The 15,235-nt window shown below is 44.6% G+C and overlaps 1 protein-coding gene across 10 annotated transcripts in view; it reads right to left on the bottom strand.

The window, feature by feature from the left end:
• The window catches only part of LOC108625920 (glutamate receptor ionotropic, kainate 2), a 116,966-nt gene that overhangs the window by 3,575 nt on the left and 98,156 nt on the right, over positions 1 to 15,235 (bottom strand). For 3 of the 10 annotated variants that reach the window (XM_026814366.1, XM_026814368.1, XM_026814367.1), the window contains exons 11-18: positions 14,357 to 14,461; positions 12,709 to 12,888; positions 12,039 to 12,176; positions 8,155 to 8,352; positions 7,172 to 7,397; positions 6,282 to 6,446; positions 3,471 to 3,571; positions 2,056 to 2,263 (exon numbers count right to left, since the gene is read on the bottom strand). In XM_026814366.1, the coding sequence (XP_026670167.1) occupies positions 2,056 to 2,263; positions 3,471 to 3,571; positions 6,282 to 6,446; positions 7,172 to 7,397; positions 8,155 to 8,352; positions 12,039 to 12,176; positions 12,709 to 12,888; positions 14,357 to 14,461 (1,321 nt within the window). Of the gene's footprint in view, positions 1 to 2,053; positions 2,264 to 3,470; positions 3,572 to 6,281; positions 6,447 to 7,171; positions 7,398 to 8,154; positions 8,353 to 12,038; positions 12,177 to 12,708; positions 12,889 to 13,788; positions 14,047 to 14,356; positions 14,462 to 15,235 lie in introns of all 10 variants that reach the window. The other 7 variants (XM_026814369.1, XM_026814370.1, XM_026814371.1 and 4 more) reach the window with 5 other exon arrangements.

The following is a 15,235-nucleotide window of genomic DNA, read 5'->3' as shown; positions in this document are numbered from 1 at the left end:
ATTTCCTGTTTCATTAAGCAATTATTGAGAACTTTTATTCTTAAACTTGGATTATTTTTACTCATTTTTAACGGAAGCAATATTGCACGGACAAGGAATATTGATGAGAGCCAAGGCTGCGGAAGTATCGACTAGCGGAGGTGAATCGCGGCTTCCGCAATCGTGCACTGTCTGGGATATCGCGGGGACTGCGCCGAGGACGGCCGGTTGTACGGAAACGAGGTTCGAAAATGTGACATAGCCTGGAAAAATCACTTCCGGATTGGGAGCACCATTCATGCGAGCTGTTCGAGGACGGTAAATCGTTTCTGGCTCGACAGCGGTCGTTCCCTTTTCAATCTTGTTTAACGAACACTCTATTCCCTGTACGTCGACCCGTTGAAAGGGTACGCGACAAGTAGCCATCCAAAAATCAAACTTAAATTACCGCATTGCCTAAACGCTCTCTATTAATTTTAACAAAAACGTCTATAAAAAAATTGTATAAAACTCTGACTTGTTAAAGGTTGCAAAATAAATTGATGACCAAATTCCTCGAAGTTCCATTCGATGTGAATATAAAAAAATAGTAAGTTTTAGAGTAGTAGACCGGCGTTTTTGGATTCGGTTCGCGTCGAGTCGACTTGAATGGCCGTCTGGATAAACTTCCGCGTATACGAGAAGAACCAATCGATCCCGGGAGGATGGCCGGGAGGAGACGAGGGAAGATCGCGTCGCGTCGCTCCCGGAGGCGTCGGAAACAACGACGAATTTGAAGTGACGTCGCCGTAGCCGGTTCCTATTACGGATCGTTCAACAGCAATACGAGAGGCATGCAATCAAGTGTCACACACGCGTATATACAATGCGTATGCAGACGAGTGGTTACTGCGAATGTAAACGTGCGTGGCTGAGAGCAACGCGCGGCGCGCCGCGTCGTAATTAAACGTGCGCGCCCGCTGGGTACATACTTAGGTACTGTAGATACATATGTAATAGCAAGATACACTGGACCGTGCCAAAATGCAGAACACACAGTTATATCCACACACAGCGATGCTGAACCAATGTGCACATTATATGTATTTTATGAGAATCGAGCTTAAAATATTTAATAAAAATTGGTTAATTTAGTTAATTATCCTGTACCGATGAAATTGACAGTAAAATGCGAAGTAAATTCAACAAATCATTTTCATTCTGTAATTGAACATTTAACAATGTACAATTTTATTTCAACTCCGCGTCGGAGTTATAAGAGTATAAAAAAAAAACTTGATTTAATTAATTCAGTGGATGAAATGTACAATACGTTGAATTAAAAAGCTGTTATTAATAAAGCTGATTCGTTTCGTTCGGCAATGCTTGTTAATGAGCAAAAGTGTTTATTTCATTGGTTCTGTTATATTTCTCGCTGCACGGGAACAAATAAAGAAATTTAATTCAGATACAGCAAAACGTAATATCGGACGGACAAAAAGAGAACGGAGAAAGAGAGAGATAGAGATAGAGAAAGAGAGAGAGAGAGAGAGAGTGTGTGTGAAAGAGAAGACAATCAAGAGACAATTCTCGCGCAAGCACTTCAATTTGCAATACTCCCTTCCTCGTTTATTCGGTCACGGCGTGTTTTTTTCCCCCTTGAATGAAAGAAACGTAGACGCGTAGATCGGTTTTCGGCTCCATGGAGACCGTGCCCCGATCACGCTAATCGAATCCCACGAATGGAACACGCTCTCTCGGAAATTATCCGCGGGTATACGATTCTGATGTTCCGGATACACTTCTATGTATTCTCGTTCGACTTCCCCCGCCGGGATTTAATTACCGTGAACCAGGCACAGCTCCGCGATTAATCAATGGCTTCTCTCCGCGAATACCTTTCGCACATTATCGAAATATATGCTTATTCGAATTATTTGCAATTATTCATCTTGTCAATTCGACTTGATTTTCGCCCGGACATAAATATTTATTGAAACCATACAACGACCGATGCATGGCGCAATGTTTTCGACTCGAACTCGATTGGAAGAGAAACCATCGTCGCGGGCTCGTCGTGAGGGACAGGACTTACACCATTTAACCGTGGTATCTCGATGCTCGGTATGTAGGTGGTCTCCTCGTGTCCGGTGGAACAGTACCGGGTTCTCCTCCTGGTGGTGCGCGGACTGCAACGGCCGCAGGGCACCGCGGCGTCGGAATTGCGCGCCTTCGCGGCTGGCCTCTGCCGCGACCCGCATCGCATGGCGAACCGCAATTCCGAAGCCATCTCGGCGCACAGTGACTGCCGTCCCGTTTTTTTTTTTAGGCACAATTCGGTTTTTTTGCGTCGACGTTGCGTGTGGACGGGGACCAGCACAGAACAGGCACAACAAATACCAACAAAATGATACAGAAGTACGATCGCACCAACAGTTATTTACCATGCAACTCCTCGCGCGTGCCAGACCGTTTCGTATTAACCCTTAACATATTAAATAAGTCGGACCACTTCTTTTGATTAAGTAGACATTTTCTTTAAATTCTGTTGGAAATCTCATACAATTCTGCAGTTTATTGCAACAGTTAAGGGTCAATTAGGGACTTAATTTATTTACATGATGCAACGTTCAATTCAAGGCCTTCAATCTATTTCATATCCACGTATATAATAGAGTAGAATTTTAACTTGATCTAATAATTGACGAAAGTGAATTTTCATATGAAACTGATAAAATCAGATGACATTGAGGTATTAACATATTAGGTCATCATTGGCGTTTGGAAATAGGATTTAATTATTTTAGAAACGCAGATGGCAGCGTTAAATCCTGTTAGGAATTATTCATACGGCAGGAAAATGAAATATTTAGACTCGCAAATGTACCGAATGGATTGATACGAAAGCCGTTTTGGTCGGTGTTTAATCCACCTTGTGTAGAGAGAGAGTGGCGCGGCACACCGTGTTAAATCAAATCAGTAGAATGGGAACATGCATGGTCAGACCTGGAGGCCGGCTGCGCCGCCGCCGCCGCCGCGTGCAATCAAGTTAATGGAGCCTGACCTTTTTCAGTCAAGTAGAATGCGGACGTACTTAACCAGGCGAGCTTGTACGCGTTCGCCAACTTTTCCTTCGCATTATGCAAATCGCTTAATGAAGAAAAAAAAAAAAGGAAAGGATTCATCCTTTGCACTCTGTTGCTGCAGACTCGGTTTCACGTTACGCGTTCCGCTTACGAAACGGAAATTTGAAACAACCGATCGGATTTATCATTGTACAGACGCGTAGCGACGAGGATAGTCCCAGAATGCAAAGGGTTTGGACGGTTCAACGTCAGAGCCATGCAGAGTTCCAAGATTAAAGAGACGGGAATGACGAAGAAGGCGTCGCGTCAGATGAAAAAAGCGAACGGGAACGGTCTCGCACACGAGGAGCTCGGGACATACACTCATGCAGCACGTATACACACGCCAAGCACGAGAAATCGCGCGCAATTATCCCGGTCGCTTACCCGGTCCGATTGGGCGTTCTTCTTGGAGTTCCAGCAGAACTCGAGGACCGCGACGAGGATCGCTAACGCGAGGCCGCAGACCAGCACGACAAAGACACCTCCTGGAACGGGAAAAACCGGAAGCTCATTATTTTACCGCCGCCGGGGCTGTCCCTGCTCCGCGCTTCTTTTCTGGGTGTCGCGACCCCTCGCGCGCTTCACGGTTAATGTAACTGCCACCGAGCGGATTCGCTCGTTCCCGGGATATCTTTCCGTCCACATCCATCAACCCACCCCCGTTTTCCCAACCCCCTCTATTTATCTATTTATCTATCCATCTGTCCGGCTTCACTATACCAGCCTGTCATTATTTACGCCCACTTTGTTAATCCTCCCTCCCAGCTTCTGCTCGTCCTTGGCGCCTGCCAAGCATTACAAGGCTGGTCGAGAGAAAATCTTCTGCCTCGTCTAGCCCGACAAATTTTCCACCTCCGGTGACAGGAACGTGTCCCTGCGTCATCGATAGTCTGTGATTTTTTTTTTACCAGAACAATTTGTTCCACGTCGCAATTGTGTACCACGTGATTTGATCCCAGCATGCATTTTATCCGATACGAAGTTGTAACATCAGAGAGTACTAACAGGGTTCTATCAGGATTTATACCCGGCGCCGATCATACCGTACAGTTTGCTCGCTCGCGTTCCGGATATTGGACCCAGAGAACTTTCTGCCTTGTGAAACTTTCGCACCTCGACGTACTCCGTACGGATTACCTCGACTGTGAAACATCTGTTCGTGAATTTTTCTATTACACCAGGGCAATCGAATCATACACACTGCGAAATAAATTTATTAACACCTTTCGTCCCTTTTCCCCTCCCGGTTCATCGTATGTGTTCTATGAATGTCACAATTTGTCGAGGTTTACCACTACTTCGCGCTTTTCCATAAGCAAGTTCGTGTTTTCAACTTTGCCTGCTATTGGAAGTTATAGTCAGCGAATATCCTTTCAGCTCCAACTTTCTATTTAAGCACCTCGCAGTTCCTCGAGGAGATTATATTTTAAAAGTGGAAATGAACACGGGCTAATAAAAATGATGAATAATTCGCGCGACGGCGCCTCATCAATAAGATCCAGCAAAGAACGGAAAGAAGGTTCTCAGCGCAGCTCGATTTGCATAACCGCGTCTGTCATTATGATCTAAGCTTCCGTTTCACCGGAAGGAGGCAAAGTTTCTCGCGTGGACGGCTTCTATTTCCTCGCCCACTATTCATGGTGCTTGTCACGATTAATCTTGCGGCAAGACACTGTGGCGCGTGACCATTACGCTACTGTTTCAACTCGTCAAGTCAGATCGTTTCATATACAATTCACTATAGTCTGGATTAGCACCTAAATGAAGGTTAATATAGAACTTTCGAAGACCAGAAGTCCGTAGTAATTTCTGTTCCTGTTTTCTCGATTCCCGCAAATAATCGACGCGTCTAGTGGAAAGACGATTTGCAGGTCGGACTGAAATTTCAGTAGAGTGATTCGTACTTCTTCCTTTTCCGGGGAGTGGGTCTGCGGTGCTAGCAAAGTGGGTACTTACCCAAGTTACAGGCTAGCCGGTGCTCGAGGATGGAGGGTAAGAAGTGGAGAAAGAATGGTGGGGATTTGCGGTCGGGTTTCGGTGGAAAAAGGAACAGGAGCCAGCCACCGGGCGAGGGAAGATAGAAAGGGAGAACTTGTTGTGACTTCCATAAAATCCTGGAACGTGGGCTCCACGGGACACCCGAGAAAAATTCACCGCCGACTTCTCGCGAGATTTCTCTGCGCTCGAAAGCACTTCAACCCTCTTTGTTACACCCCCGCCGTTGCCCGCTACCGCCTTGCCCGTTTATTATGCGAGCTGTCCGCGTAATGAACTGAATACTCTCAGCTAAAACAGTTCTCGTTTTTCCGTTAAACAACCCAGACTTCTCGCTCTCGAGCATTAATTCAAACGTCTATCGAGTAACCTGATAGTCCATCGCACAACAGATCACACGAATAATAAATCAGTGTTTAAAAAAGCATTGTACGCTCCACTGACGGGGTGTAAATACAATTCGATACACGTGAATGGAGTATAGTTCGAATTCGGACTAGAATTGGACCCTTCGAGCTTCATCGGTCAGAACAACTGTCTGTTACGTAACACTGAAATCTATCCATAGTTCATTATGTAACCAGACGTACACGTCCCTGTTCGGAAGCCCACAAATTAAGTTAGTTACCGTGTACGTTTCGTCGACCTCATTCGCATTAGATTACCGAGCATAATTACGGTGATCCAAAATTGATGATACCCTATCATCGAAATTTTCGACAGAATTACCAGTCGCCTTCGGAAGCGATCGAAGTTCGGCGTGATAATCACGATACTAAGGTTATTCAGGAAGCTCGAAGCACCGTTCACGTTATATAATTACGTAATTGCGTATAGAATATTTGTCGCTCTGCTCTCACTGTTCTTTCGACTTGAACTCGTCTAAACGAGCCTAAAACACCGCCGGCGACATTGATAACATTGTTTCAGTATTTAATTAGCGCCACGCTCGTTCCGCTTTGCCTTGAAATTTTCACGCGGCGCTAAATTATATTCCTCGCCTAAAGAGTATTTCTCATTTTTCCCCGCTTCTACACTTCTTCCTCAAATTTGCAGTAAAAGTAAATCAGAGGTCTGCTCGGCGAAGCGTAGCTAAATTTAACCCCTCGGCTGAGACTCGGCCTATCCTTTCCTTGTCCCTTCTAATAAAATAGAAATTACACCGACCCTTTTCGAGGCGAAGAAAATGAAATTCCTCACCGATATTTTCGACGCCCAACGCGTTCGCCTTGCTCTCTTTGCTCTTCTCGTCCCGATTGCACACGTCCCCGGTGTTCTTCCACCACTTGTCGTACAGGATCTGTATCACGCCCTTCTCCTGCAGCTCGAGGATCGCCAGAGATATTTTGTCCCTCCAGGGCGAGCCTGCATATAAAACGGCTTCGTTAGGTCGGTCAAGGAACCGCCTTTGAAACGATCTCGAGATTACACGTCCTTCCTCGAGGCGGCCACGGCGACCGGGCCGTGGTCAAAAGACCGAACTGTGCCAAGTTTCATTTGAACCGGATTTTTTTTTAAATAAGTCCGTCTAATTAGGATCACTGCTTAGCGTACTTCTCTCCACTAATTTCCCTCGGAATTTAAAAACTAGTTATTGTCGACGCCGCGTTTCGACTCGTTAATTAACTCGTTTCTACCCGGAGCCGACAGGGACAACGAACTTGGGCAAACTCGCACGCAAAAACCAACGCCGGATCCCCCGGGTCTTCTTTCCGCACCCGTAGCACGCTAAACGCGATTTTATCCACTGCTGGGCTCGCTACAAATCCGGCAGCTTTACGATGTTTCCCGCGAATGTTGTTGCACGCTCTCCACTAAATCCTCGGTGAAATTCTACCGCTGCGAACCGGCCGCCGCAGTGTCGAGAAATATTAAGAGTAAACAATATTTACGTCCCCTTTACAACGCCCGTTATTGCGTGACCCATTGATAAAAATCTCTGCCAGTGAGACAACATTTTTTTGTTTTTTACTTCACAACGTAAATGAAGATACGAACTGTTAATTGTTTTATAGGTAACGTGATAGGATCGGACTTGTTAAATTCATGTAACACGGTGTTACCGCTGCCTCTGATGGTGCAGGAATTACCTTTCGGCGTTGCAATCCCGTAGCCTTTGCTGTCCAATAAACCACCGATCTGCGTTAAATTGCAATCGCGTTGCACCGCATAATCGAGCATCGTGGATTCCATGAGAAACGCGTAGTCACCCTCGAGCACCTTCTTTATCCCCTCTTCGTAGCTGTTCACGAACACCGACGGCGATTTCGACTCCATGAACTCCCACATCTTTTTGTAGATTCCAATCTTCGAGTCCTGTTCGTAAAAAAATCGACAAAAAACTCTTATCACTAGATAATTGAGACTGGTACAACATTCTTCAAAATTGAATTTTAATAAAACTCGAAAGGACAGCGTCGCTACAATGAGTAAGAATTTAATTTAAAAAATATCCACGACACGAGGTTTTCATACTATCTTCTTTCCTATCTTGAAAATTCGATTTTCTGTTAATATCGTTATCACCGGTTATTGCACAATGAAATAGTTTCGTAATTAGACGCAGCGTTTCCTCCCATGGATGAAATCTATACTTAATGGAGGCACGCAAAATACAGTTTCAATAACGCGTTATTAATATCATAACATGAATAGCTGTGCGGCGTTGAAATGCTGTCCTGAATTTAATAACATTAAGAGGCTCGAGCGTTGAGAGGCTGGTGTAAACTGCAGATTTTCAATGAGTACGGTTCAACTACGATAATTAGTCAAATCTTCCTAACGAGCTCTTAATATTCACAGCCAATTATGTAATATATAAAACACACTGAAACACTGCAAAAGGGGAAACGCTTAATAATATTAATGGATGTTCGAGAAGAAACATGACCAAGCTTGTAAACTAATTGGGTGCCACTTTATTCTCGACGTCTATAACTTACGATAAATATTTGTCTATCAAATAATTTGACAAACATTTCAAGATAACGATAATACAATTATATAAACTCATTTCAATACACAATTTAATTGAACGTTTTGTTTAAGAGATATAAAAATTTGATTAATTTACCCTGAAAAACGTCATCGTGCTTCCACCCTCGAGTGTCCCATACGAGATCTGCGTCTGCTCGGCGAGGTCAGCCGCGTTCTCAATCGGCGTTATCATTCTCTCCACCGTGAGAAATGCAGCCAAGTTGGCCGTGTAGGAAGAGATGATGATCAGCGTGAAAAACCACCAAATTCCGCCGACTATTCTCGTGCTTGTCGCCTGATAACGACAATTAGTATAATCTTCATTTAAAGAGGCTTAATCAGTTGCGAGCAATTCTTCCTTCTGAATCATTTTAAAATAAATTGTAACAGCGAAACGAGGCAAACGTGTTGTTTTTTGCGTTATTTCTAAAACTGGAAATTATATGAGAATTCTCTCTTTTGTCAAACGTAAGATATCAAAGTATATTAAAATCAATTTGAATAGAAGATAATTTAATAAGATAGGGAATCTTGAATGAACACGACAAAGGGTATCCTCGTATTGAATCAGCTTTCTGTCATCTCCGTGGCTCCCCGGAAGCCAATGAAGAGCCTCGGACGATCAATTGAAACCACGTCAGCGGCGCATCGAGGCCGGGAGACGATTTAAGAGCCAGCGCACCGCCAGCTCCTCTCTTTCCTCGAAGAATGCAATATGCAGTCTCATTTGCACCCTGCTAATGGCGTATCTCGAACCATTAGCCGGGGCACCGGAGTCGATCGCTGAGGCGATTATCGAAACTCAAGATATTTCTGAATAATCCTTTCTACCCTTTGTGCCACTGGCATTATTCAAATTATCTTACCATAAAGTATTCATAATAATGATGCCAGAGCTTTAAACATGTCCCAAGTCTTCTTCATGATCTATCAAATTTTATATCACAAAATGTACGTAAATCTTATCACTCAATCTTATCATTTGTTATAAACAACGTAAGAAAGATATATTTATTATTAACAATAATTCGTTTCAAGAATTAATTTTGTTTGTAAAATAATTATTTCCGGAGAAATAGTTTGAAAGAAAATGGAAAAGAACAATTCTGAGTGCATTGGGGCTACCCTTACAGTATTGTAAGGGAAATTAGATTTTGAAATACGCGCCCGAATATCCCTCCCGTGATCACAGACGCGAGGAGTAGGGAGTCTCGCCGAAATCGGCACCTAGGAGAAAAGTGCTCGCTCTCTATCTCCTGGACAGCGCTAAGGAACGGACTGGTATCGAATTGGACGAAAGCACAAAAAGACCAAGAGGGAACTGACCCAAGGACCCAGGAGATACGAGCCGTCGCGGATCTAGAGACTCCCATCCTCTCCGGAGAAAAATTCATCATTTCGATAAGTTAAGAATTTCATTTTATATTGGTTATAACCCATTTCTCGATGTAATAGCGTGAAAACTTGTATTCTTTATTTTATTGTGTTGACGAGACGAGTTCCGATTACTTTTGACTTAAACAATTAAACGCGTATGAATTCATTTCGGTACGGGGCCGACGTAAAGGCCATTTCTTTACACGACTTGTATTTTGATTGTAATTTTAAGGGAAAATAATTGTTGCGAAATCGCAGAACATTTGCGAAAGTAAGAAAATTAAATATAAATCTTACAGTATTATAAGATCCCTCGGCGCTAACGCGCGGAAAAATGGAATACGAATGACTCGTTTCGCTGTATCCGGTGTATTCAGAAGGAATTGCCCGATTCTCCAATATTTTTATTCATATCGCCGGCGGTGTCGGGGCAAATGTCTCGTCCCACCGGCGATACGCGGGGAATCTCTCGAACGATAAGCTCCGCGAGCGAAATCCAGGCAGCAGGTAAGCGCTTCCACGGGTTCCAACCGTGTACTCCCTATTTTTCCTTTTTAACCAACCCGAGGAAGAATCGTGAGCTTCCTCGGGAATTCCTCGACAGCGCGGAATCCCGAAGTTCGCAACGACAACCCCGCATGTACACAACATGCCAGCAGAGCCGGCTAGCACCATATGGCGTACAGGTGTCGTCTGGTTACAAAGCGTTCTTCGCGCCTCTTTCGTTATTCTGATCGTGCAAGGATCAACTCGATGTAGAACGATATCGAGTACAAAACAGTATCATCGGCATTCTGTGATCCTCGGGTTGCGATCGTCTGCCAACGATGAATCTCGTGTAATTAAGCTGTTCTAAAGTATTGCTCGTTGAACTGGAAGTAAACGCGTGCGACGAACAAGATTGCCGCTACAGCTGCGTGCTATATTTCCCCTAGCCGGGTTACACGAAAGGAAATTTTTAACTCGGCTCGTATAAAACGTTTCACTGTCGGAAGTAACTTTGTGTAAACAGCGATTACGGCCAGTTCCGGGTTTACTTTTATCATCGGACCCTACGTATACGGTGGCAACGCGTAAAAATCAGTGCAGTTTCCACGCGTCCGTCGTGCCGGCCCGTCGACCGTAAACCTCGAGCAAAGGACGTGTTGTTCTCGGTTTTATCGATCCGTCTGCGCGACGAATGTTTATCGCTCTGTTTATGCATTCTCCGCGCCTATAAAACTGCATATACGCATTCGGCGAGGGTCGCAAAAAAATCTCGTAGCGAAACTAGTTTCGCGTGGTCGAAACTTTATTCGGGTGTGGAAATTTTGTGAGGCCAGGCGCAGCTGTTTTAATAAAGAAAAAACGAAAAAAAAAAAAACAAAAACAAAAAAAAAAAAACAGAGAACTGTCCAAGCTTATGAGGATCCGATTCGGATTGTATCGGGCGGGAGAGGGGAGGAACGAAATGCGAGGTGCTTGGCTGCTATGTGCATGCAGGGGTGACATGCGACGCCTCGATATTCGAGACTTCCGACTAAGTTCCGCGATACTCCACGGAGATATGATCTCACGTCTATACGAGATCTCGTGTCGATGCTCGGAGAAGTATCTCTACGATGAGCGAGAATTGGTTTTCCGATGCTGCGTGAATATCTAAGTAACGCGGTTTCGTTTGCGGAGTGCTTTCTGTCGCGCTCATATGGTGCTTGAACGTCGTACGGGGAAGCTCGTTGGACTCCCTAGCACCGAAAACAATTTACAGAATCATCCTTGCGACATTCGTTTCTCATTTCTACCGACGATTTTCACCATCTGTCGTTTCATCATCCGTCCTCGATCCGCGAGCGAATATCATATACACGCGTCCGGAGAACTCGCCGTGATTAAAAACGACAAAGCTTCAAAGGAGGGAGCCGGAAACAGCTTACCGCGTAAGCGGAAGACCGGAAGAAAGAAGGGAAGAGTATAGAAAGAAAAATGCGGCGAGCCGCGTTGTTCCCGTAATTGTTTGCCGAATAAAACGATCCGCTGTTCCCGCGGTTCAACCAGGCTTTCACGTACACATTCGCGTTTACGAGTTTTATGACAATGTCCGCGAATTCCAAGGGCTATTTTCTAAACGGCCACTGCTAAACCGGGTAACATCGTAGCGAGATACGAGGTACTTTACGCGACGTTGTACGCCGCTACTATTTGCACTCGTCGCTGTTCCTACGTCATTCGATCAGTCAGGTATATTTTTTTCTTAGGAAATTTTTATTAGGAATTACCGAACGTGCCACTAGCTGTTTCTATATTGTTATCCAATGTGAGACGATTTTATTACTTTTATATCCATTAAAATTCATTAAGGATTGTGTATCGCTTTATAAAATAATAAACGATAAATTTATTTATTATAAATTGTTGACGTTGATAATTATTTATATAATGAACATCGTTATTAGCCATTTTATAGAACAAACGAAATGAAACTGTGAGAATGACAATAATTATATTTACGATTAATTGAATAATTTATTTATTTAATTAATGAAATAAATAATATGCGAATTTGTGTCCAACGAGCTTCGTACGAGTTAGTTTGCCGACTCTGCGATGACACCTTGTGTGTTTTACCTTGGGGTTGAGGTCGCTGCCCTGTTGCATGAGCGTGCCGACCATAAACCAGAAGCTGTTGGCCAGGGTGAACTCGTTGACCGTCCTCGGCAGAGGAATGTCGTCGCTGTCAGGATCTAACGCGCTCACGTGACCGCCCTGATCACACCGGGACCCCCGCCAAGTGGTGCGAAATTTCAAGGACAATTATACAGAGACCTAGCCGTTTATTTCACACAGTCGAGGGTCGTGAATCGTTCAGAAAATCGAGTTAATCGTACTAAATGTTTCCAATATTATACGAAATTATAAGAAGCTTAAAATATGTGATAATGAGAATTCGATTTCTTAATTACCTCGAATACATAGAAAGAATTTTCGTTGCAATTAATTAATATCATCTAAATTTTAGTTAATACAAAGTTGAACTTCACAAAGAATTTTCGTTGCAATTAATTAATATCATGTAAATTTTATTTAATACAAAGTTGAACTTCACAAAGAATTTTCGTTGCAATTAACTAATATCATGTAAATTTTATTTAATACAAAGTTGAACTTCACAAAGAATTTTCTTTGCAATTAACTAATATCATGTAAATTTTAGTTAATACAAAGTTGAACTTCACGACCCTTGATTATTGTCACTGTGTTGGCAATTTCACCGGGGCACCACTCGACGAGAGCCTACCTGCATGGGACAATTGCAGCTCGGACAGGGAGTCGGTTCGACCCATTCGTAAGGTGAGAACCTCGCCACTATCCAAATCGTTATGGACACCAACATGTAAGCGCCCAGCATGGACAACCAGATCTCCACGGCCAGAGGATTCATGAACGAGAACAGCCTCGACGGCGTTCGCCCGGAAACCTGAAGCAATTACACGTATTTCCGTATTACTGACTTGCCCGATCTCCGTTTCAACCCTCTTTCCGTACGGACGAATCTGCACCCCACCTCCCGGCGACCGATTTCCGCGCGAAGTCACTTTTCGCCTAGTTTGCCTGTTATTTCTTTTTTCCAAGCGAGAAACTAATTCTTCCAAGCATGACAGCTACACGGTGCTCCGCTGATGAATAGGATCGCGCAAGACAATCCTTTATCCCGGGTGGAATTACGGATTCCCTTTTCTATTCTCCGGTCCGTCCAACGGGGATACAATAGCCGGGACCGAACGCTCGCCACGGTTCAAACCCGTAGACAACTCCCTTTATCCGTTCGTTTCCTTTCTTTCCCACGATTGTTCCAGTCGAAACTAGAGCGCGGCCCACGTTTTTTCGACCAATTTGGGTTACCGATTCCGGCCGAATCTGGACCGTGATACAACCGCGGCCGAATGCACCGGGACAATCGGCGCACTTAAACGTGACAATTCCTGATTTTCTCGAGCTCGCTTCACCCATCGTCAGGAGATCGTTCGAGAGTAACGGAATTGTGAGATTGTTTAATAATTGTAGCTGCGATCGTGAAGTAATTATAAAATTCACTGACTGGAGACAGGGGCTTGAGCACGCCGCTCGATACGAATCTCTGAGTGTACAAACACTCGAGGACGTTGACAATACTCGGGAAACGATTATTGCCAAGTCTATGGATGTCGATAACAATCAGCGTCGAGAAGTCGCGGGGTCTACCTTCACCCCCAACCCCCGCCCCCCCCCCGTCACCCTTCACTCTCTCGCAGATACAATAAGAGACAGGGACAAAGGAGCTTATTGCGGATATCTCGCGAATCGAAGGATCGTATATAGTCCGGCTCGTTGAGTATACCTTGGGGTTCAGCCCGCTGCCCTGTCTAAGAAACGTGCCGGTGATAAACCAGAAGCTGTTGCTGACGGTAAACTGGTTCTCGACGACGTCGCTCTCGCCCAGACACGGGTGCGGATTGTTCCACTCGTACGGGCTGAACCGAGCCATTACGAACAGGGTGAAGCTGACGAGCATGTACGCGGCCAGCACGTACAGCCAGATCTCCACGGCCAGCGGGTTCATGAACGAGAACAACCGCGTCGGCTGGCTGGAGGGCACCTAAATTACGTTACGCTACGATTTTAATTAAAACGGATCCCGGTGCCGGTTGCCCGCCGTGTACCGGGCGGGACCCTCTTCCTCCCCGATTCGGTTACCTCCAGAATATCGTTCTTACTGTACGGGAAATGTACAGCCTGATAAATCTCTGTATAGCTTCAAATGTTGCGACACGTGTCGCACTAAAATTATTCACGGATTAGTGACGTCGTCAAATGGTTTTGGACGTGATTTTTGTAAACGATATTCCCAGGGATTGATGCTAAGGAACGCGAATTACAGGTGGTCCTTGAGGGTGTTCGCGACTCACCTTAAACAGAATCCCGATACCGAGATTCATAAACGGCTTGGTGAAATCTATCACGCTCTCCCGGGCGTAATTGATTGTCATAGACGCAACGGCGAGATCCGCTCTCTGGGAACAAAAGGAAAAATCCTGGATTAAAAATGGACGTACGTAATTAAATTTGCGCGGACTGGCGCACACCGTTTCCCGTTTTGGACTTGCTAAAACGCGAAATCTTTATGATCGCGGCGGACGTGAAACGAGAAAATCTATTTTCGCCCCGCGTTTTGTCCGCAGTGTGTCAAAGCCTGAAAAGATTCGAGCAGGAGCCATCTATAAAAGATCACTCGGCAAACATTTGCCTTGCAAAACAGTGAATGCATTTTTTATAAGCGAACCGGTGACGCGTTTCCCTCCGGGACGATCCGCTTAGAGGTTTCTGGGTTAAGGTGGAGGAGAACTCTTTCGACACGGGAACAGATTGCCCTGCATCTTTTATGACCCGCTGATCTTCGGATTTTCTATCCTGCGATTGTTTCTACCGTGTCGCTTGGAGCCATTCGCAACCTTGACACGACCCAGCCATGGCGATTATCATCGCGAAAATTTTCTTTTCCTTCTCCTTTCATTATGAATCTTCGCTTAGTTTCAGCACCGAGGAGATTAAAGAGTGGCAGCGCCCATGTAATCGTTGGGACAGCGAAGAGGGCCCAATGGGGCTCACAGTCGGAGACATTTGTAGCTGGTAGCTAGTGACACAACTTTTGTCTGATATATTTTTCGGTAGAATTAAGAAAAAGTTTTTCTAATAAACAATTTTATTTATTAAGTAATTGTTGGTCCTAGCGAAAAATTTTTTATATAGAAATTGTAGGCACTGACGTCCTCTATAAGAAAAATTCG

Source organism: Ceratina calcarata, unplaced genomic scaffold, assembly GCF_001652005.2.
Source record: "Ceratina calcarata isolate Rehan_Ccalc_2016 unplaced genomic scaffold, ASM165200v1 scaffold379.2, whole genome shotgun sequence".
Lineage (NCBI taxonomy): Eukaryota > Metazoa > Arthropoda > Insecta > Hymenoptera > Apidae > Ceratina > Ceratina calcarata.
Note: the sequence above shows the minus strand (reverse complement) of the source record. Positions and strands in the feature narration are given on the sequence as shown.